This window comes from Emys orbicularis, chromosome 1 (genome assembly GCF_028017835.1).
Source record: "Emys orbicularis isolate rEmyOrb1 chromosome 1, rEmyOrb1.hap1, whole genome shotgun sequence".
NCBI lineage: Eukaryota > Metazoa > Chordata > Testudines > Emydidae > Emys > Emys orbicularis.
This window is the reverse complement of record NC_088683.1, coordinates 310,916,762-310,941,750: the sequence shown is the minus strand read 5'-3', so window position 1 is coordinate 310,941,750 and position 24,989 is coordinate 310,916,762. Positions and strand designations below refer to the sequence as shown.

The 24,989-nt window shown below is 44.0% G+C and overlaps 1 protein-coding gene across 1 annotated transcript in view; it reads right to left on the bottom strand.

Moving 5' to 3' along the window:
• Positions 1-24,989, bottom strand: part of FNDC3A (fibronectin type III domain containing 3A) — a 200,191-nt gene that overhangs the window by 19,044 nt on the left and 156,158 nt on the right. The window contains exons 16-22 of the mRNA XM_065417117.1: positions 23,774-23,912; positions 20,929-20,997; positions 10,923-11,041; positions 9,573-9,678; positions 9,013-9,188; positions 7,152-7,265; positions 2,500-2,649 (exon numbers count right to left, since the gene is read on the bottom strand). Of these exons, the coding sequence (XP_065273189.1) occupies positions 2,500-2,649; positions 7,152-7,265; positions 9,013-9,188; positions 9,573-9,678; positions 10,923-11,041; positions 20,929-20,997; positions 23,774-23,912 (873 nt within the window). The remainder of the gene's footprint in view (positions 1-2,499; positions 2,650-7,151; positions 7,266-9,012; positions 9,189-9,572; positions 9,679-10,922; positions 11,042-20,928; positions 20,998-23,773; positions 23,913-24,989) is intronic.

The window sequence follows — 24,989 nt, the reverse complement described above, 5'->3', positions numbered from 1 at the left end:
TTCCTAATATCCAACCTAGACCTCCCCCACTGCAACTTGAGACCACTGCTCCTTGTTCTGTCATCTGCCACCACTGAGAACAGCCGAGCTCCATCCTCTTTGGAACCCCCCTTCAGGTAGTTGAAAGCAGCTATCAAATCCCCCCTCATTCTTCTCTTCTGGAGACTAAACAATCCCAGTTCCCTCAGCCTCTCCTCATAAGTCATGTGCTCCAGACCCCTAATCATTTTTGTTGCCCTCCGCTGGACTCTTTCCAATATTTCCACATCCTTCTTATAGTGTGGGGCCCAAAACTGGACACAGTACTCCAGATGAGGCCTCACCAATGTCGAATAAAGGGGAACGATCATGTTCCTCGATCTGCTGGCAATGCCCCTACTTATACAGCCCAAAATGCCGTTAGCCTTCTTGGCAACAAGAGCACACTGTTGACTCATATCCAGCTTCTCGTCCACTGTGACCCCAGGTCCTTTTCTGCAGAACTGCAACCTAGCCATTTGGTCCCTAGTCTGTAGCAGTACATAGGATTCTTCCGTCCTAAGTGCGGGACTCTGCACTTGTCCTTGTTGAACCTCATCAGGTTTTTTTTGGCCCAATCCTCTAACTTGTCTAGGTCCCTCTGTATCCGATCCCTACCCTCCAGTGTATCTACCACGCCTCCCAGCTTAGTGTCATGTGCAAACTTGCTGAGAGTGCAGTCCACACCATCCTCCAGATCATTAATAAAGATATTAAACAAAACTGGCCCCAAGACCGACCCTTGGGGCACTCCGCTTGAAACCGGCTGCCAACTAGACATGGAGACATTGATCACTACCTGTTGAGCCCGACGATCTAGCCAGCTTTCTATCCACCTTACAGTCCATTCATCCAGCCCATACTTCTTTAACTTGGCGGCAAGAATACTGTGGTAAAGAAAGTAAAGTACTTTCTTTCCACTCCCTTTGCAGTCGGGGGAATGGAGGCAGGGTTTTGGTGTTAGCCTGAATCATTTTAATGAGGGGCAAAGCCACCCTCGATGGGCCCTCCAGAGCCAGGATGTCCACCATCAAGTCCTCTGGCTCAACAACCTCCTTGGCTTGCAGCCCCATGTTGTGAGCCACTCTGCACAGCAGGTCCCGGTGTGCCTGACTGTCGATTGGGGGCGGCCCAGAGGAGGAAGACCCCACTACTGCTTTTTCCAGGGAGGACGAAGACGATGCCAGGGGGACAAAGGGCCCTCCTGGCCATCTGGAGCCCTGGAGATGTCCTGTTTGGTGACAGGCTCCTCTGCAATGACTGCAGGTTCGGTGCTGGTGGTGGGCACGGGATTGGGAGGTGGCTGTGCAGCCCGCACCGATGTAGTCTCGGAGCCTCGAGGGGTGAGATAACCCGCGGCTGCCGGGGGCATTCGCGGTTCCGATACCATTGAGTGAGGGCCCCTGGAATGAGTGCCCTGGGTCTGGTGGGCCCCTGCCACTGTACCTGCTATGGCACTGCACTCATGTCCTGCTTGTGACGGCCCAACCTGCGCCAGCTGTGCCGCGAATAGTGGGACTCTGCCTCCGACGATGTGGACCTGGAGTGCGAAGGCCACAGCGGTGCCGAGCGGAGCGGTGCCGGGGATTGATGCCGTGAGTACGGTGCTGGGGAGCGGTGTTGCGATGGGGAGATGGGGAATGGTGCCGTGATGAGCGGTGCCAGGATGGAAAGCGGTGCTGGAATGTAGAGCAGCACTGCAACTGAGAGCGATGTCGTCCGTCCGGTGCAGGGGACAGGTGCCGTGTTGTCGGCGGTGACCGGTGCCTCGAAGACTGAGACGGGGACCGTCATGGGGAGTGGTGGCATGGGGAGTGAAGCCCGGGGGATGGTGATTTCCTCATCATCAACGGCTTTCCTCTAGAAGATACCCCGCGCTGCGGCACCGGGGGCCTTATCCCGACTGGCTAGGGACCAAGGAGCTGTCATGGTAATTAAGTTCCAAGCGGCCTCAAAGGTATCCCGGTTGGATGGAAGTTCTATGACCTCCACCCGGCATTCTTGATCAGGAGAGACCAGAGGTACCAGACTCAACAGCTCCCCCTGTGGGGCTGAAGTCAACGGTGCCGTCTCCTGGGCCGTCGGCACCAGGACCTCTTTGCTACCTTTCCCTATGTCATTGGTACCTACATGTACCACGACCACTGGCTCTCCTCAGCACTGCACATAAATCTGTCTAGATGTCTTGAGAGATCTGCAACATTCACACCTGGCAGGCAATTCACCATCACAAACCCATATCTATATTTCTAATGATCGAATCCCCCATTACTATTACTTGTCTCTTCCTAATAACTGGGATTCCCTTCCCCAGAGAGGTATTCTCAGTGCGAGAGGATACCATGACATCATCTGGAGAGAAGGACCGTTTTTCTCCGTTTCACTTTGATGTTCTCCTTCCCTGAGAAAGTAAAATAAATATTCATGGAAACACTGAGATCTGTGAATAGCAGGATACCAACAGTAAGTCTTCCTCTTTACCTGAACCCTGCAGTAATATATAGTTGCAGGTAAAAGTCCTTTCATTTCATAATTGAGTCCAGTCCCACAGTAACAGATCTGCATGCATCCTTCCACACTGCCCCACTCCAAACGGTATTCTGTGATGTCAGCTCCATTATTTACTGGGACCTTTAAAGTTAACAGAAATAATTAGGACTTAAATTCATTGTCTAAAAATCAGACCAAACTCACCAAATCTTGACTACTTTCTCTATAAAACAGTAAGATAATGAATGTAGCATTTTAAGCCATAAAAGTAGGCCAGAAAGCTGTAGAAACTGCATTTCCACAGGAAAGTCACCCTACGGTAGCTTCAGCAATCTCCAGTTTATTACAGTACAAGCAAAACACTGCATTATTTTATTGGTCTTGAGCACATTAAAATACTAATGGATAATGTTCATGGTGGCAGAGTATTATATGTGGAGCAGTAACTGCTTTTTCAGTTGCTTAAATACTGAAGTGACACTAAGTGATAATCATAAAATCTATTAAATGAGGATATACTTCAAAGTGATTTTTCTTAAAGAACTAGATTACAAATAATGAAATAAAAATTATTCTCTTCTTTCATGGAGGATTTACCAGTCTAAGATACTGTTTCTCACTGAGGATATGCTATTATGAATCATTGCTCCAGGGCAGTTTTTAAAAAAAAGAATCATTAGTTTAAGAAGTGGACTATATGAAAAAGGAATGTGATTGAACATAAACAACATTTGAGAGAATAGTGTTTGATGTCCTGTAGCTATGATTGGCAGAAATCTTTCTCTTCTATAATTTACAATAAATTGTGGCATATTCTGGACTATTTATAGATGACATTAAAATTGTTAAAACACATTTAGGTTGCAAAGTCAAACACTAGAAAGTTAGGATGCACCAGAAACTAGGTTGGCTATGTAAACTTTAATTCTGCTCCCTTGTGTGTATGCATCACGATACAGTATTTAAATATATAATTATATACTACTGTTTCCAGAGGACCCCTGCCTCATTCAGGACACAGAATGGACAATCAAGGAATGAGGCAGCTGTCCAAATATTTTTATTCTCATTTTTCAATTGGTGGCTCCATGCCTTACTTACCCCACAGTGTTCAAAGCCTATGAGCAACACAGAATTATTTTTCTCATGGTACTTTTGATCATGGTACTTATAATTGTATCTGTGTTGCACAGACATTAATTAATTTATCTCAACTACAAGATGACAGAATTACTTTTCCCATTTTATAGATGGGGAAATCAAGGCAAAGAGGCTTGGCTGAGGCCACACAGTGATTCAGTGGCAGGGCCAGGATTAAAACCTCCTGATTCCCAGTGCTATGCACAATCCTGCATACCAAATTACCTTACTGCCAGAGGGGCTGAGCATCCACAACTCCCAATATCATTGGTTGCATATGTGAACGCTCAGCACTTCTGTGTCTCAGTTTGCAGATATCTTAAGTTGGGCACCAGTAAATGAGGAACACACAATTAAAATGTTGGTTTAAATGACTTGTTTGAAATCATATAGGAAGACTGGGCAGAAGCAGGGATAGAACAGAGTTCTCCTGTGAGGCATTCACAGTGGTAAGAAGAAACTGAGAGGGCATAGGACCAGCGGCGCCTGATATACAGGCGCATGAGTGCGGCACTCAAGGGGGCACCACTGCCTACTCTATGGATACCGCTAAGGCAAAAATCTCTGACGATCGCACCCAAGGACGTGCACACCTAGAATGGAATTGACATGAGCAAGCACTCGAAGAAGAATTAATGACATTAGCTGTTAGCAGAATCATAGAATATCAAGGTTGGAAGGGACCTCAGGAGATCATCTAGTCCAACCCCCTGCTCAAAGCAGGACCAATCCCCAACTAAATCATCCTAGCCAGGGCTTTGTCAAGCCTGACCTTAAAAACCTCTAAGGAAGGAGATTCCACCACCTCCCTAGGTAACCCATCTGAGTGCTTCACCACTTTCCCAGTGAAAAAGTTTTTCCTAATATCCAACCTAAACCTCCCCCACTGCAACTTGAGACCATTATTCCTTGTTCTGTCATCTGCTACCACTGAGAACAGTCTAGATCCATCCTCTTTGGAACCCCCTTTCAGGTAGTTGAAAGCAGCTATCAAATCCCCCCTCATTCTTCTCTTCTGCAGACTAAACAATCCCAGTTCCCTCAGCCTCTCCTCATAAGTCATGTGCTCCAGGCCCCTAATCATTTTTGTTGCCCTCCGTTGGACTCTTTCCAATTTTTCCACATCCTTCTTGTAGTGTGGGGCCCAAAACTGGATACAGTACTCCAGATGAGGCCTCACCAATGCCGAATAGAGGGGAATGATCACGTCTCTCGATCTGCTGGCAATGCCACTACTTATACAGCCCAAAATGCCGTTAGCCTTCCTGGGAACAAGGGCACACTGTTGACTCATATCCAGCTTCTCGTCCACGGTAACCCCTATGTCCTTTTCTGCAGAACTGCTGCCTAGCCACTCGGTCCCTAGTCTGTAGCAGTGCATGGGATTCTTCCGTCCTAAGTGTGGGACTCTGCACTTGTCCTTGTTGAACCTCATCAGATTTCTTTTGGCCCAATCCTCTAATTTGTCGAGGTCCCTCTGTATCCTATCCCTACCTTCCAGCGTATCTACCACTCCTCCCAGTTTAGTGTCATCTGCAAACTTGCTGAGGGTGCAATCCACGCCATCCTCAGATCATTAATGAAGATATTGAACAAAACCGGCCCCAGGACCGACCTTTGGGGCACTTCGCTTGATACCGGCTGCCAACTAGACACTACCTGTTGAGCCTGATGATCTAGCCAGCTTTCTATCCACCTTACAGTCCATTCATCCAGCCCATATTTCTTTAACTTGCTGGCAAGAATACTGTGGGAGACCGTGTCAAAAGCTTTGCTAAAGTCAAGGAATAACACATCCACTGCTTTCCCCTCATCCACAGATCCAGTTATCTCATCATAAAAGGCAATTAGGTTAGTCAGGCATGACTTGCCCTTGGTGAATCCATGCTGACTGTTCCTGATAACTTTCCTCTCCTCTAAGCGCTTCAAAATTGATTCCTTGAGGACCCGCTCCATGATTTTTCCAGGGACTGAGGGGAGGCTGACTGGCCTGTAGTTCCCCGGATCCTCCTTCTTCCCTTTTTTAAAGATGGACACTACATTAGCCTTTTTCCAGTCATCCGGGACTTCACCCAATCGCCATGAGTTTTGAAAGATAATGGCCAATGGCTCTGCAATCACATCCGCCAACTCCTTTAGTATGCTAGGATGCAATAGAAGGCCATTATCCCTGGAGGCGTGGAAGTAGGAAAGAGGCCACATGCTGGGTTCAGGGATAGTCAGTCTGGCTCTTTCCTCCCCTCCTCTCCCATGACATGTGAGGAGCTCATTCCCCATGTGGTACCCCCAGAGGGGACATAAGCCACTGGGGCCATGCCCTAGGTCCAGCAAAGATTGTCAGAGACGGGGGGTACCCTCTCTGGAGGAGGATGCCTGCTCCCTGAGTCCACAGGGCAACATGCTGCTGCTGCATTGTTCCCAGTGCAGTGTGGGCATCTTAGATTACAATGTTCTTATGCAGTTATTATTTTGATATGCTGCCAAAATTTTGCTGACAATGCAAATGACAGAAGAGAATGGTGATTCTCTGGCCCCAAGACTTTCGTCCTGCTGAATTTTAAAGTCCTGTTGCAAACAATGAAAGTATTAGAGATTCTTTTTAAAAAAAGTTTCAAGACTCTTTTTCATGAAAAGTGTTAGGCAGCCTAAATATAAAGGTTTCTACCAGCTTTCTCCTGTAATGTGGGATTCCATCCAACACTTAATTTGTTTGTTATTTATGCTCACTGAGACCATGTTACATAATATGAACTTTACATGTGGGCTTGTGCAAAAGTATTTTATTTTTAAAAGTGAACATTTTATAGATGCAAAAATGCATCTGAAAAGTCTTCAGCCTTTTTGCATTCGTCTACAATGCTAAATCCCCATCCCATAGTAAGCAATTTTTTTAAAAGTTAAGAGTTCCTCCCCACCCTGCAGTGACAATCTTTTTCAAATTTAGTCTTGATGAGATTTATTTTGCTTACTAAAAATCACACACCTGAAAACTGGGAGGTTAACAGATAGACCCTTTGCTACATTATTACTGATGTGATGATATAAAGTACAAATCAGCTTAGAAAAGTGGTGAGTGTAAAGCCATCATTTGTATTGTGTGGCTATCTGGGTTTTCTGCAAAGGAAAAACAAATGGTCTTAAAAAAATTAAAAAGAATCTGCATCAAATTCATACTCACAGTGTAGCACTACTGGAAAAACCCATAATAAAAACAAAGGAACAAGAGGGTATTGTGTGTCGAAGTTTGAATATGCGTAGATCATTTAGCTACAAATATTGTATAAAGGAAATGGCAAATGATGCTTTGAGGACTTTCAAATTTGATGTTTAAGTTTCAATGTAAAGATAACCCATAAGCAGGCAGCTTGTTTCTGTTTTGGTTTTTTTAAAATGTTGTCTTAGCTACAGTTTAGGCTTTTTAAAATTGACAAAAGAATGTAAAAGGTAACAACCGTAAGACATAAAATAAGCCTAAAATACACATCATAACAAAATATTCCTACCTCCCAATACACCTGTGCACATGTTGCCGATCTACATGTCACTTGAGGGGGTTTGCACTGATCCGGTGGTCCAGGGGCTGTAGTAATTTCACATTTCTCTGAATAGGGTCCAAACTATTAAAAATAGGTTGACATAATTACTACCATGTTTTTAAATAGAAGTTTTGCCCACAATAGTTGTATATACTATTAGTGTTTGACAGTCAGCATCGAATATTGTGTGACTGTAATTTGCAAGATGACTTGTCATGACTTCAGGGTTCATTTCAATGGTTGAGCATTCTTCAGAACTACTATATTATTCTTCCTCTGTTGGAGATGTAGTGGGAATAAACATGACAATTTACACTCTGTAACTCAGAAGAGCACATGACTCTGTAAGTCACAGTTGCCAGGTTACATATGGCAGCTAACCTGTAACAGAGAATATTGTACAACTGTGTATTTATTTAAATCTAAATGAAACAGAAGACTCCAAATAATAGGCTACAACTATAATTCTTCCTCTGGATGTTAGAAAGTAATTCAGCATTCAGCTTCTCTGCCAACATTGACAACTAGTGACAACTGTAATAAAGGTTTCTGTGACTCCTGTTCATTAACTGAACTGAAACAAAGAGTCCTGTGGCACCTTATAGACTAAGGCTAGGTCTACACTGCAGCGGGGGTCCGACCTAAGATACGCAACTTCAGCTACGTGAATACCGTAGCTGAAGTTGCGTATTTTAGGTCGGCTTACCTAGCGGTGAGGACGCGGGAAAGTCGACTGCTGCCGCGCTGCCGCCGCCTCCGCTGCCGCCTCCTGCCGAGGTGGATTTCCGGAGTCGACGGCAGAGCGATCAGGGATCGATTTTACCGCGTCTTCACTAGACGCGGTAAGTCGATCCCCGATAGACCGATTGCTACCCGCCGGATCGGCGGGTAGTGAAGACAAAGCCTAACAGACGTACTGGAGCATAAGGTTTCGTGGGTCAATACGTCTGTTAGTTTATAAGGTGCCACAGGACTCTTTGTTGCTTTTTACAGATCCAGACTAACACAGCTACCCCTCTGATACTTAACTGAACTGAGATGCCCACTCATTTTACTTTTAAATTAGGGTATTGGCTATTTAATAAAATCAAATATTTTAAAGCAATGGTTGATTTTAAAGCAGTTAATGTAATGTTAATGTTCAAAATATAAGGAACCAGAGAACATTTTCTTACACTTTGTGAAGTACACACTAATAGATAAAAAACACAGAAAAAAAGTAAGAAAATGCTAGTTGCTATGCTCCAGAAAGCCTTCAGCTGTGGAATGCACACACAACAATCAATGTGCAAAACTACAGTACACCTCTACCCTGATATAACGCTGTCCTCAGGAGCCAAAAAAATCTTACCACGTTATAGGTGAAACCGCGTTATATCGAACTTGCTTTGATCCGCCGGAGCGCGCAGCCCTGCCCCCCTGGAGCACTGCTTTACCGCGTTATATCCGAATTCGTGTTATATCGGGTCGCGTTATATCGGGGTAGAGGTGTATATAAAATCATTTACCTACTTACTTCACAGGGGTGTTATGATAATTTATTAAAGTTTGTACAGTGCTTTGAATAAACGTTATATCATCAACATTATCATTTAGATTTAAGTAGTAATTAGATGTTTTCTCTTTCCTTCATCCAAACAACCCAGGTTTATTCAAATTGGTCTTTAACTGTTGGGTACTACAGTGCTGCTGTAAATCATCTGAACCAATTAAATCTACATTTAAGTTTTGTCATGCAAATTCTTATACCTAAATTTTTGAAAACAACAACATGCATAAAAATGATTGCACTCTATGTAACTCATTTGATTTCAGACTGCCTCCTTACCCCAGCTTTGTTAGCTGCTCGCAGCCTAAAGCTGTACGTCTTTCCAGGAAGAAGGTTGCTTACGGTGCATTCAACATCAGAGCCTTGGTAAACCTCTCTGTGTTCAACTGTTTCCACAGAAGACATTTCCAGACCATAACAGGTAATAGGTGATCCACCATCTGCTTGAGGTGGTCCTAAAAAACAGGGAAAAGGATTATATGGTTTTAAAAATATATCAGCACATTTTGATTTCTCAGGCTATATCTACACTATAGACTTCTGCCAGCTTTGCTATGTCAGTCAGGGGTGTGAAAAGTTGTGATCTCTGACTGACACAGTTGTGCTGACAGAAGTCATTAGTGTAGATGCAGCTATACTGGCAAAGCTGTACTTTTACCTCTACAGCTTGTTTTACTCGTGGGGGGTGGTTTTACTATACTAGTACAAAACACAGCTTTGTTGATATAGCTGCATCCACACTTGGAGAACTTGGCTGGCATACTATACTGATATACCGACATTGGTAAAGCACTCCTAGCATAGACTTGGCCTTAGACGATAGTCACAATAACAATTACCCCATCTCAGCTGAATTTCTTTTGCTCTTGGTCTACCCTGTAGTCTGGGAGGTTGGCCTGGACCAGGAAGCACTGCTGGTGTCTGCACCAGTAAAGAATCAGATGCCTGTAAAGGAAAAATTGACAAAAGCCGTAATATAATTGGATGTATTTTGACCTTACTTCATAAAGAAAATGAGAATACTTTGAACTCCAAATAAATATAATAAATGTCATAAAAATCAGTGAGGTAACATATTGATAAATATTTCCATCAGATCCCAGTTTAGGAGAAGATCTATAAAGAGAGATCAATAACCAGGGACAGTAGGAAATGCATACAATTTTTGCACTGCTGTAACTATGTCAATTAGGGATGTGATTTTTTTATTGATATAGTTATACTGGTACAAACCTAGTGTAAATACAGGTATGCCAGTATAAAGGTGCCTTGCACAAGTATAGCTTATTCCCCATCCCATAGGGGAATAAGCTGTATCAGTATAAGCATTTTTATATGGATATAACTGTGTCCATACTAGAGGTTGTACCACTTTAACTATCCCGGTATAGGTTTTGCTGTAAACAAGGCCTGAGAGAGAAGATAAGTAAAAATTGTAACCAAAAAGTAGCAATGCTTTTTTTGATAGCAAAGCTGAATTGTCCACTTTTGCACTGCTTTTTATAATTAAATATGCAGTAAATATCCACCTCCAATTTGGGGATGTGCACAGGAATGCACAGCATACCCCTTGTGTAGCACGGAGTTCCATTCCATAAGGGTTCCCTGCATATGCTCAGGCAAGGGCAGGCTAGAGGATCAGAGGTTGTGCCGATCTGCCAATGCACACTGTTGCACAGGGATCAGAGGTGACTGCAGCGCACTATTCTGTGGCCTGAGGAAACATTCATTCCGTGCCCCACCTTCACATGTATTCAGCCCAGCTATTTAGACAGGGTGCTAGAATGATGATTTGGCTCTTGGAGAAATGAATATTCACATTGCTGTGCTGAGTTAAACAGATACTGCTTTAAGAAAGTTTTATTATTTCCAATAAATCATATCAGAAAAGTAGGGCAATTATATTGTCATGTTTTCTGTAAATTTGAATAGCAGCTGGATTAAGTAAAACATTTGTACAGAGAAATGTTCACATTTTATTTCTCTAAGAAATGGGAGCAGAAACTGTAAACTTTGGGCAAAATTTTCTGAAAATTTCTTGAGTCCCCAATTATAGATACTGTATTACATATTGGTTGTATGATTATTCTACAAATTCAATGTTCCTAGTTTGACCATCAGACTTTTTTAAAGCTAAAGAGGTTTTCCACAAGTGTCACATTTATATATAAAATATCAGACAATATTACCGCACTCTGCCCTCCTTCCCCAGTACAGTATACACGTAAGCGATAAGAGCAGCCTGGATGTAGTCGATCACACAAATGTTCCCTAGCAGCTCCACTGTATATTACGTCCCAGTTGTTTCCTGAAAGGTTAAGAATTAGTGTGCAATGAACCAAGGTGCAATTTTCAGCATTTTGGTATCAGACATAGCATGTATCCTAATTTCACTAAGCAAACGTGTGTGTCATTTGTCAGGCAAATTCAAAGCTTGCTTCGAATTTCCTGGAAATGATTTAATTATCTCATGACGATAGTTTCCTAGACAAATTTGTGTAGATTTGCTGAAGTGAAATATCTCCCTTATCTGGCATACCCATTAACTAAGATGTATAATTTGTATTTAATAAAGCAGTTTAAATGTGCTTGCTGGTCTAGTAATAATGTTATAACTAAATAGATGGAAGAAAAATAATAGACGAGCCCATGGAAAAGATACTTTAATTAAATCATATATATTCATTTTACACAGCAAGTCTATACTTCCTAAAATTAAAGTCTGATAAAACCAGCCTGATGCCTGAGCAGTAGGAAGGGGCTTGCAGCACCTGAGATAAAAGGAAGTTACCTACCCTTTGTAACTGGAGTTCTTTGAGATTTTGTATGAATCTGTAAACTCAGGGGTTGTACTCTATGACTGGAGAATTGCTAACATAGTTCCTATTTTTAAGAAAGGGAAAAAAGGCCATCTGGGAAACTACAGGCCTGTTAGTTTAACCTCAATTGTATGCAAGGTCTTGGAACAAATTTTGAAAGAGAAAGTAGTTAAGGACATAGAGATAAACGGTAATTGTGATAAAAGATAACATTGTTTTACAAAAAGTAAATTGTGCCAGACCAACCTAATCTCCTTCTTTGAGAATATAACTGCTTTTTTAGACAAAGAAAATGCAGTAGGTCTAATCTACCTGGATTTCAGTAAGGCATTTGATACAGTTCCACATGGGAAATTATTAATTAAATTGGAGAAGATGGGGATTAATATGAGACTTGAAAGGTGGAGAAGGAACTGGTTAAAGGTGAGACAACAACAGGTCATATTGAAAGTTGAACTGTCAGACTGGAGGGAGGTTATTAAGTGGAGTTCCTCAGGGATTGGTTTTGGGATCTATCTTCTTTTTCTTATGGACCTTGGCACAAAAGGTGGGAGGGTGCTAATAAAATTTGCAGATGACACCAAAGTTGGGAGGTATTGCCAATATGGAGGAGGACCGGAATATCATACAAGAAGATCTGGATTACCTTGAAAACTGGAGTAATAGAAATGGGATGAAATTTAATATTGCAAAATGCAAGGTCATGCACTTAGGGACTAACAACAAGAATTTTTGCTATAAGCTAGGGACGTATCAGTTGGAAGTGACAGAGGAGGAGACAGACCTGGGGTGTATTGGTTGATCACAGGATGACTATGAACTGCTAATGTGATATAGCTGTGAAAAAAGGCTAATGTAGTCCTAGGATGATGCATCAGGGTATGGTATTTCTACTAGGGTCAGGGGAGTGTTTATACTATTATATGAGGCCTTATCTGGAATACCGTGTGCAATTCTGGTCTTCCATGTTTAAGAAAGATGAATTCAAACTGGAACAGGTGTAGAGAAGGGCTACTAGGATGATCCAAGGAATGGAAAACCTATCTTATGAGAGGAAACTCAAAGAGCTTGGCTTGTTTAGCCTAACCAATAGAAGGCTGAAGAGAGATATGATTGCTCTCTATAAATACACCAAAGGGATAAATACCAGGGAGGGAGATGGAGTTATTTAAGTTAAGCATCAATGTGGACACAAGAACAAATGGATATAAACTGGCCATCAACAAGTTTAGGCTTGAAATTAGACGAAGGTTTCTAACCATCAGAGGAGTGAAGTTCTAGAACAGCCTTCAAAGGGAAGCAGTGGGGGCAAAAAACCTAACTGGCTTCAAGACTGAGCTTGATACATTTATGGAGGGGATGGTATGATGAGACTGCCCACAATGGCATGTGACTGATCTGCAGCTGCTAGCAGCAAATACCTCCAGCGACAGGTGATGAGACACTAGATGAGGAGGGCTCTTAGTTACCACAGAGAATTCTTTCCTAGGTGCCTGGCTGGTGTGTCTTGTTCACATGCTCAGGCTCTAACTGTTTGCCATATTTGGGGTCAGGAAGGAATTTTCCCCCAGGGCAGATTGCCAGATTTCCCCCCTGGGTTTTTTTTGCCCTCCTCTGCAGCATGGGGTATGGGTCACTTGCAGGTTTAAACTAGTGTAAATGGTGGATTCTCTGTAACTTGAAGTCTTTAAATCATGATTTGAGTACTTCAGTAACTTACCCAGAGGTTATGAGTCTATTACAGGAGTGGGTGGGTGAGGTTCTGTGGCCTGCAATGCACAGGAGGTCAGACTAGATTATCATGATGCTCTTTTCTGGCCTTAAAGTCTATGAGATGTGTGGTCCCAATCTGTATTCCACTGTGGGTACGCATGTGCTCCATATACCTAGGACCAGGAATTCTAGCAAGTAGTGTCCGTTGGTCTGTGCCTACAACCTCAATCTCCTTGTGTCCTTGCTGATGGTATAAAGGGTGGTGCGGACTGATGCTTCTCCAGTTCCTCTTCTGACCGTGAATCAGAGATGATCCGAAGCAGAGGAGAAGGAGGGCAGGTAGTGGAATACAGACAGGGACCCCACATCTCGAAGAACTATAGTTACAAAGGGTAAACAACTGCCCTTTCTTTTTGAGTGCTGGTCCCTATGTGTATTCCACTGTGGGTGACTGACAAGCAATACTCATAGAGGAGGAGGAGGAGGAGGGTGCAAGAATGGAGGTAGTATGGCTGCTTGTAGAACCACTGTCGTGGAGGCTTGGACCAAGGCATAATGTCTTGTGAATGTGTGGATGGACCTCCACATTGCTGTCTTACAAATATCAGGCAAAGGTACTTCTTATCTATTTGGCGTACACAATCCGGTTGAGTCAAGCCACAACATTTTATAAATGATGTTCAAGGCACGAAGACCTCCAGAAAGTTGAGTCATTTTGGAGTCCTCAACAATGTGTTTCATGGGCTGTGGATGCCCGCATTGACACAGTGGGATGTCTCTTAAACACCACCGAAATTCCGCTGCAGCACAAGTTCCAAGTGTGACACTACACCCCCTATTCATCATAGTGATATTATTATGATATGATTACGGCATAATTGTGACGCATTTTGTACAAGATGGGTCATGTAAGGTGTCATTGGAAAAGTTGATTTGCTAAATATGATTATCCTATGTGTGTACATATATAATTTTTGTATCTGAAGTTGTGAATATTGACTATGTATCTGTATTTCAAATGTGGTTACACCTGGGTGACACCCACTAGGCAAGTCCTTGCCCAGACCCTGTAGGGAACAGAAGCAATGACTTTTCCTGTTATTCTCATGGCAAACAGGTCCACTTGGGGAGTTCCCCACCTCTGGAAGAGTGTCTGGGCTACCTCCGGATGGAGTGACCACTCGTGGTGAGAGAAAAAGGATCTGCTGAGGCGATCTGCCAGCGTGTTCCTGACACCAGGGAGACGACAGGCCTTCAAGTGGATCGTGTGCTCGATGCAGAAATCCCATAATCCGAGAGCCTCTTGACAGAGAGCCGATGAGCATGCTCTCCCTTGTCTGTTGATGTAGAACACTGAGGCTGTATTGTCTGTCAGCACTCTCACCACCTTGTCTGCCAGGTGCAGCAGAAAGACTCCGCAGGCCAAACGTACCGCTCTGAGCTCTTTGACATTTATATGCAACATCATCTCCTCCGGGGACCACATGCCCTGGGTCTGGAGTTCGCCGAGATGCGCTCCCCAGCCTAGGTGTGAGGCGTGCAATATCAACTCAATGGAGTGACAAGGGCTGTCGAATGGAACTCCTTCCAAGACCGCCCTGGGGTCAGTCCACCATTGCAGCGAGGTAAGTATCGTTGGTGGGATGGTAACGACTTTTTCCAGGTGATCTCTGGACTGGAAATAGACGGTCGCCAGCCACGCTGTAAGGGCCGCATCCAGAGCCTGGCATGGCAGACGACATATGTACATACTGCCATGTGTCCCAGCAGGCACAGACAAACCCTGGCCATGGTCAGGGGGAATGCGGAGATGTCTGCAATGAGGTCCACCAACACTTGGAACCTTTCCTGTGGTAGAAACGCTCTGGTGCAGGTGGAGTTGAGAACCGCTCCGATGAACTCTATCCTCTATACTGGAACTAACGTTGACTTTTTGTTGTTTACCAGCAGGTCCAGGAATCAGCACGTGGTCTGCAACACCATGACATCTCTTTGGACTTGGGACCTGGATCGACCTTTGACCAGCCAGTCGTTGAGGTACGGGTAGATCTGGATACTCTGACATCTGAGGTAAGCCGCTACTACCGACATGCACTTGGTAAACTCCCTCCGTGCTGTCGCTAGGCCGAAAGGGAGTACCGCAAACTGGTAGTGGTCCAATCCCACCGTGAAGCGTAGGAAGTGCCTGTGTCCTTAGAATCATAGAATATCAAGGTTGGAAGGGACCTAAGGAGGTCATCTAGTCCAACCCCCTGCTCAAAGTAGGACCAATCCCCAACTAAATCATCCCAGCTAGGGCTTTGTCAAGCCTGACCTGAAAACCTCTAAGGAAGGAGAGTCCTCCACCTCCCTAGCTAACCCATTTGAGTGCTTCACCACTTTCCTAATGAAAAAGTTTTTCCTAATATCCAACCTAAACCTCCCCCACTGCAACTTGAGACCATTACTCTTTGTTCTGTCATCTGGTACCACTGAGAATAGTCTAGATCCATCCTCTTTGGAACCCCCTTTCAGGTAGTTGAAAGCAGCTATCAAATCCCCCCTCATTCTTCTCTTCTGTAGACTAAATAATCCCAGTTCCCTCAGCCTCTCCTCGTAAGTCATGTGCTCCAGCCCCCTAATCATTTTTGTTGCCCTCCGCTGGACTCTTTCCAATTTTTCCACATCCTTCTTGTAGTGTGGGGCCCAAAACTGGACACAGTACTCCAGATGAGGCCTCACCAATGTCACATAGAGGGGAATGATCACGTCCCTCGATCTGCTGGCAATGCCACTACTTATACAGCTCAAAATGCCGTTAGCCTTCTTGGCAACAAGGGCACACTGTTGACTCATATCCAGCTTCTCATCCACTGTAACCCCTACGTCCTTTTCTGCAGAACTGCTTCCTAGCCATTCGATCCCCAGTCTGTAGCAGTGCATGGGATTCTTCCGTCCTAAGTGCGGGACTCTGCACTTGTCCTTGTTGAACCTCATCAGATTTCTTTTGGCCCAATCCTCTAATTTGTCTAGGTCCCTCTGTATCCTATCCCTACCCTCCAGCGTATCTACCACTCCTCCCAGTTTAGTGTCATCTGCAAACTTGCTGAGAGTGCAGTCCACGCCATCCTCCAGATCATTAATGAAGATATTGAACAAAACCGGCCCCAGGACCGACCTTTGGGGCACTCCGCTTGATACCGGCTGCCAACTAGACATGGAGCCATTGATCACTACCCGTTGAGCCTGATGATCTAGCCAGCTTTCTATCCACCTTATAGTCCATTCATCCAGCCCATATTTCTTTAACTTGCTGGCAAGAATACTGTGGGAGACCGTGTCAAAAGCTTTGCTAAAGTCAAGGAATAACACATCCACTGCTTTCCCCTCATCCACAGATCCAGTTATCTCATCATAAAAGGCAATTAGGTTAGTCAGGCATGACTTGCCCTTGGTGAATCCATGCTGACTGTTCCTGATCACTTTCCTCTCCTCTAAGATCACTATATGAAAGTATGCGTCCTTCAAGTTGAGGAGGGCATACCAGTCTCCTGGATCCAGGGAGGGGATGGTGGAGGCCAGGGAGACCATGCGGAACTTCAATTTCTTTAGGTATTTGTTGAGGTCTCACAGGTCCAGGATGGCCCGTAGACCACCCTTGGCCTTTGGGATTAAGAAGTACCGGGAATAGAACCCCTTGTTCCTGTACGTGTGAGGAACCTCTTCCACCGCACCCAGCTGCAGCAACTCTTCTACCTCCTGCACGAGAAGACTCTTGTGAGAGGCATCCCTGAAGAGGGATGGGGAAGGAGGGTGGGAGAGGGGGGTAGAAAGAAACTGGAGGGTATAATCCTGCGCCACTGTATTGAGGACCCAGTGGTCCAACGTTATGGTGGTCCATGCCGGGAGGAAAAAAGAAAGGCGGTTGGAGAAAGGCAGGAAAGATAGATCCAGGGTATAGTCTGGTAGGTAGCCCTTGGGTGCACCCTCAAAATGCCCGCTTACTCCCATGCTTAGTACGTGTCGAGCCCACTTGGGTGGAGGGGTGGAGGCGGGTGGCTCGGGTGGCGTTTGTAGCCGCTGCTCTTTTTGTGGGATGGCTCCCGCCGGGGTTGGCTCCCTTGGCCCTGAGATGGCTGCGGTTTGAACTGCTTACGGACTGGACCAGGGACGTACAGTCCTAGAATTTTCAAGGTAGTGTGGGAGTCTTTTAAGCCTTGCAGCTTGCTGTCCATCTGCTCCGCAAACAGGGCCTGGCCGTCGAAGGGGAGGTCCCGCGTAGACTGCTGAGCCTCAGTCAACAGGCCAGAGAGGAGCAGCCAGGATGCTGGCCACATGGAGATGGCCGAGGCCATGGTGCGAGCCGCGGAGTCTGCCGCATCTGAAGCTGCTTGGAGGGCCGCTCTGGATGCAGCCGTGCCCTCCTCGAGGATTGCCCAGAATTCCTTTCTGGACTCTTCAGGAAGCGAAACCTCAAACTTGGCCATGGCCTGTCACATGTTGTAATCGTCACGGCCGAGGAGGGCTTGGTGGTTGGTCACTCTCAATTGAAGGCTGGAAGACGAATAAATTTTTCGCCCAAACAGATCCAATCTCTTTGCGTCTTTATTTTTGGGCTTGGGCCCGGGTTGCCCCTGCCTCTCCCTTTGATTAACAGCCTCAACTACGAGAGAGTTTGGGGCCGGGTGGGTGTAGAGATACTTGTGGCCTTTAGCTGGCACAAAGTATTTACGTTCAGCCCTTTTTGAAATGGGGGGGCAGGGAGGAGGGGGTTAGCCACAGGGCATTAATAATTTTTGATACCCGTTCGTGTAGGGGCAAAGCCACCCCAGCAGGTGCGGTGGAGCAGAGGACGTCAAATAGGGAGTCCGATGGCTCTTCCGCCTGGAGCCCCAGGTTGGAGGCAACTCTCTTCAATAGTTCCTGATGAGCCTTAGCATCATCTTGTGGAACTGGGTGAGGGGGACCTGTGATGGCTTTGTCCAGCGACGATGAGGACAAAGCTGGTGCTGTGGGAGCCACATGTCCCCCCACCACGTCGTCTGGTGGTCCAGCAGGCTGTTCCCCTGTCTCTTCATGGGCCTGGGGGGTCCTGCCTGGTGGAGGGAGGGATGCTGAGGCTGATGGCCTATCTGAGGCCCCCCGTCACCGTCCTGACTGTCTGCGAGGGCTGGGGAAACCCCCAACGGTTCCAGGGGTACCAGGCTGCTGCCGGCCACTGGCCTTGGGGCCATGGGGTTGGTTGCGGTGCTGACGATGTAGACAGTACTGCTGGTGCCGGGGCTTGTCCCACTGTCAAGGACTCCTGCTCAGTTCCAGAGTCGGAGGTGGAGTGGTCGCTGCCAGGCGACCATGATCGAACGCACCAACGTTCCTTCGCCGTGCAGTGCCGGTCGCTATGCCTGGACATAGACCTGACCAACCGAGATGAGTCCCTCACGCGGGAACTTGGGGACCATCGGTGTTTGGCGGATAGGCATCAGTAATCTGTCCATCTACACCTCACACTGCTCGACTGGTACTGGGACATGAAACGGGATTGGGTGCTGGAGCGGGCCAGTCGTCAGGAGGATCTCCCTCATTGCGGGGATCCGAGTCTTGGCAACAGGTGTCGGTGACCATGTTCAAAGGATGGTTCGCGTGACCAGTGCCGCAGCCTTGGAGACACAAAAGGCCGGTCTCGCCGCTCTTGTCTGGGGGCATGAGCCTCGGTAGGTCTGCGCCAGGTTACCGGCAAGCCATGCCTTGAATCCCGCTGTTGGTGCCCAGGGTCCGGAGACCGAAGAGGGCTTTGTTGAGCCTGCCTCCCTGCTTTCGAGGTGTGACGGCTCTGAGCGGGCGAGCACTGGCAGAACGTTCCTCGCAATGGGGAACAGTACTGCTGAGGGGGGGACACATGGAAGGTCCCAAAGTGGGTTTACCCTTAGACTGGGGTACCGCTGGAGCCAGTGTGGGCCTCAGGATCTCCTTTGTTGCCTGCAAGGCCTCGGGTGTCAACAGGACATCTAGATAACGGAGGCCCTTGTCACTGTCTGGGGTGACAGGCATGATACGGGATGAGATGGACTGCTCAACCTGAGCTGGGGCCCGACTCCCTGATGGAGGTGTTGAGCCGCCCAGCATGGGTCTTGGCTCTCCTCCGGCCCTGTCCTTTCCCTTACGGGAAATGGGAAATCTTTCCCTTGTGGTTCTCTTCGGCTTCTTGGCCAGAGCTGGGGAGGGGGATCGGTGCTGGCTCGAAGACGGCGCCGTGGGGTGCTCCACACCGATGCTGTGGTGCTCGGGGCCGAGTCGGACCTCTGCTCCATTGCCGGGGTCAGCACTGACTCCATCAGGAGCGCCCTGAGACGGATGTCTCTCCCACTTTTTGTTCAGGGTTTGAAGGATTTATAGATGTGACACTTGTCGCTTATGTGTCCTTCGCCTAGACACCTCAAACAACTAGCATGTGGGTCGCTGATGGGAATAGGCCACTTACAACGATCGCAGGGCTTAAAGCCTAGGGACTGGGGCATGCCCCGTCCCTAGGCTGAGTCCCATCTGCGACTGACTAAACTAGAACTAATACTAAGGGAACTACTAATTATTATACAACTATTTTATAGGAAATGTTCAGAAGAAACACTGAAAGAAATGGTGTCAAGTATCAGAGGGGTAGCCGTGTTAGTCTGGATCTGTAAAAAGCAACAAAGAGTCCTGTGGCACCTTATAGATTAACAGACGTATTGGAGCATAAGCTTTCATGGGTGAATATCCACTTCATCACGTCTGACGCATGAGGTGGAAATTTCCAGGGGCAGGTATAAATATACAGGCAAGAATCAGTCTAGAGATAATGAGGTTAGTTCAATCAGGGAGGATGAGGCCCTCTTCTAGCAGTTGAGGTGTGAACACCAAGGGAGGAGAAACTGTTTTTGTAGTTGGCTAGCCATTCACAGTCTTTGTTTAATCCTGAGCTGATGGTGTCAAATTTTCAAATGAACTTTTAAAGGTAGCCATCCTGCAGCAAAAAAACTTCAGGACCAGACTCCAAAGAGAAACTGCTGAACTTCAGTTCATTCGCAATTGACTACAATGGAATTTAAAAGCCATGCTTCAGCACCCTTCCATAATAGGGATGCTTTTCTGAACTGGGACCATAGCGCTGTCTTAGCCTGAACCACACTACACACAACTAGCTATAAACTAAGGGCAAAAACAGTTGTTATTCCAAAAGTGCTCTGCATCATTTTCTCCATTTAATGATGGTAAATGCAACGGTAATGTTATTAACTAAAAGCTCAGTCACAAGAAAAGTGTCAACTCTGGTTGATCTCTGCCATGAACCAAAGGTACTATGTGGTCTAATCTGTAATTTGGCCATCCACACAGAATGCCTGTAATACGAGGATTAAATTTGGGCCATCTCTTTAGACAGAATAGGATACAACATACAGCCTAGTAATTACAACTTGCAAGAGTATTCTTTATACATACATTCAGAAAAACAGAGTGCCTTTTAGTGCCTTTCATTTTTCTATTATAGTAGTTCCCAGAGGTGCCAATCATCTAAGCATACAAAAACAGTTCCTGCCCCATAGAATTTACAATCTACATCATTTAAAAGGAATATCAGAGATATAACGAAATGCCAAAATCAGGGAACACCATGCTGCCTTTGAAAAGTTCCTACATTAATTCTTACCATTTGAGCCTTCAGAAATCTCCACGACATATTTAGTTATTGCTGCCCCTCCATTGTCTTTTGGTGGATCTACCAAATATGAACAAAAAGTCAGGCAAAACACACTGTTCTGGACACTATTGTATTTACATGACATAGATAAAAAACTTTCTGTGGAATATTTAAGGAAGTTAAGCTAGTGCCTAAGACCCAGATTTTTCAAGGTATTTAGGCATTGCTCTGGTCAGCATTGCAAGGCCTAAATGACTTAGAAGCAGGACATAGGCTCTTAAGCACCTATGTCACTTTTAAAAATGAGAGTTGGGCTCCTAAATCACTTGGTTTTACAATGCTGAGAGAAGCAATACTTTTAAAAGTCTGGGCCTAAGTGCTTTTCTGATTAGGGAGGGACTTAAGCACATATTTAAGTACTTCGCTGAATTGGGGCCTTGTCGGGTTCCAGAAGAAGTTGCTTTTTTTTAAATGGAAAAATCAGATGTTAAGCAGATTTATTTTAATGACTAGGTCAGAGATTTAATTACTTAAATGTAAGGCTGTCAATTAATCGCAGTTAACTCACGCGATTAACTCAAAAAAATTAATAGTGATTTAAAAAATTAATCGCAATTAATCACAGTTTTAATTGTACTGTTAAATAGTAGAATACCAATTGAAATTTATTAAATATTTTAGTTGTTTTTCTACATTTTTAAATATATTGATTTCAATTACAACACAGAATACAAAGTGTACAGTGCTCGCTTTATATTATTATATTTTATTACAAATATTTGCACTGTAAAAATGATAAAAGAAATAGTATTTTTCAATTCACCTCATACAAGTACTGTAGTATGATCTCTTTATCGTGAAAATGCAACTTACAAATGTTAATTTTTTTTTGTTACATAACTGCACTCAAAAACAAAATAATGTAAAACTTTAGAGCCTACAAATCCACTCAGTCCTACTTCTTGTTCAACCATGCTAAGAGAAACAAGTTTGTTTACATTTATAGGAGATAATGCTGCCCGCTTCTTATTTACAATGTCACCTGAAAATGAGAACCGGCATTCACATGGAACTTTTGTAGCTGGCACTGCAAGGTATTTACATGCCAGATATGCTAAACATTCATATGCCCCTTCATGCTTTGGCCACCACCATTCCAGAGGACATGCTTCCATGCTGATGGTGCTTGTTAAAAAAATAATGCATTAAACAAACTAGTGACTGAACTCCTTGGGGGAGAACTGTATGTCTCCTGTTCTGTTTTACCTGCATTCTGCCATATATTTCATGTTATAGCAGTCTTGGATGATGAGCCAGCACATGTTGTTCGTTTTAAGAACACTTTCACTGCAGATTTGACAAAACGCAAAGAAGGTACCAATGTGAGATTTCTAAAGATAGCTACAGAACTCGACCCAAGGTTTAAGAATCTTAAGTACCTTCCAAAATCTGAGAGGGTCGAGGTGAGAAGCATGCTTTCAAAAGTCTTAAAAGAGCAACACTCTGATGCAGAAACTACAGAACCTGAACCACCAAAAAAGAAAATCAATCTTCTGCAGATGGCATCTGACTCAGATGATGAAAACGAACATGCGTCAGTCCACACGGATTTGGATCGTTATCAAACAGAACCCGTCATGCATGCATGATGTCCTCTGGAATGGTAGTTGAAGCATAAAGGGACATATGAATCTTTAGCACATCTGGCACATAAATATCCTGCGACGCCGGCTACAACAGCGCCATGCGAACGCCTGTTCTCACTTTCAGGTGACACTGTACACAAGAAGAGGGCAGCATTATCTTCTGCAAATGTAAACAAAATTGTCTGAGCGATTGGCTGAACAAGAAGTAGGACCAAGTGGACTTGTAGGCTCTAAAGTTTTACATTGTTTTGTTTTTGAATGCAGGTTTTTTTTGTACATAATTCTACGTTTGTAAGTTCCATTTCCCTGATAAAGAGAGATTGCACTACAGTACTTGTATTAGGTGAATAGAAAAATACTATTTCTTTTGTTGTTATTATTCGCGATTAATCACCTGATTAATCACGCTGTTAAACAATAATAGAATACCATTTATTTAAATATTTTGGATGTTTTCTACATTTTCAAATATATTGATTTCAATTACAACACAGAATACAAAGTGTACAGTGCTCACTTTATATTTATTTTTATTACAAATATTTGCAATGTAAAAAACAAAAGAAATAGTATTTTTCTATTCACCTAATACTCATAGGTTGACAGATTGTGTGGGAATTTGTACCTGCACTTCAGGAAGCATATATATTTCAAATTAGAGCTGTGTGAAGCTATCATTAGAAAACCTGAAAGTATTCTTCACTCTGCTGGTTTCATTATAAACCCAAAGCTCAGACCAGGTTCATCCAAAGGTTTGTGAACCTAGGTCCAGTTTTAAGCGAATCTAGGCCAATTTATAGTTCTGCAATGAAACACATTCACTCATACATTTTCAACAGAAACCAGGTAAAATTGTAGTTTTGGCAAAGTTTCCCTTTAAGTCAGCTCAAATATAGAACTCCAAGTTAAACTCAGGGACAGTAGTAGAGTGAGCCCAGCAAACTGAAACCAAAAAAAAGTTTCCCATGAACCCCTGTGAACCCAAAAGGCTAAATTTCCCATAGCTCTGTTTCACACCTGATAGTTAGACTACTGTGGCATCCTCCTATCTACCCTGAAGTCACTGGGTCAATATTCTGCTCTTGGTTACACTAGTGTTAATCCAGAAAAACTGCTGACTGCAGTAGTACTGAGAGCAGAATTCTTCACATACAAATGTACATAAATACAGAAGAAAGTATCAAAATAGAACTGAACAAAAACTTTACCCCAAATTATTTTAAAACTTTGTGCATGAATTTTTCCTTTAACTGATGGTTTTGAAGGTACTCCAGGCTTGTCTGGGCAAGTAGTAAAGTCGACTACCTCACTCGGACTGCTTTTGCCTTCCAAGTTATAGGCAATGACCTGTAAAAATATATATAAATATATATATATAAGTATTCTATAAAGAGCATATGTACATTTTTGGTACTCTACAAGCTGCTAATGCTAAGTGTGTCCAAATCATTTATATATATGCTTAATTCATAGGTTATAAATCAGCAAAGGAAAGAAAACTATCACACATTTTTGTATATTATACCATTTTAGTAGTCAATCACTTTACTGAAATGAAAAAAGGCAGAGAATTGCCAGCAGGGAAATTTTAATATTTAAAAAAATGAAAATTAAAAAATTAGCATTTTATAACAGTTGTAAAGAAAACAAAAAACAAATGAACAAAAAACCCAACATTTTCATATCCACCTGACTAAAGTTAGGCTCCTAAATCTATATTCAAGGCATGTAAAAGTAGCCTGATGATAAGACACACTCAGGAAGCTGCAGCTTCCAATGACTTTAATGGAATTTGTGGGCACTTAGTACTTTTGAAAGTCACGCTACTTTTATTTATGTGCCCAAGTATGAATTTAGGAATCTAATTATAGGTACAAGGGTTTGAAAATTTGGCCATAGTATTTTCGGTAGTCTTAGATACTTAGCGGTATTTTTTAAATAAATGATCCTTAAATACAAATATAAACTGCATAAGCACAGAGGCAAATTTTTTAACTGCAGATACATCAGTCAGTTAGTATTCAACTACATTAAACGTAAAAAGCAGATCAAATCCCCACAGATCTATCTCCAAGAAGTATTTTAAGTGTTGCCAGCTTAAATACATATGCAACCGCTGGGATCCCATTTTATACTATATTGGGGATATCCTGCTCAAAACAATGCACGACTAATGCATTCCCACACCTGGTCCTTCATAATTTTTTTTTAACCGTTGTAGCATCACTAGTTAAAATGATTAGGCCAACATATTCTACAGTGAGTACCCTGAAGCTTGCGTCCAAAAATCTTTTCAGGTTCCTAAATAAGGGGCCTAATTTTCAGCAGTCTCAAGCAACAAGTAGCTGTTACTGTAATCAAGGGAATGCCCTATGTAAATTATAAAATGGAGATTTCAAAATGTATTGAAAAAGTATTACTTCT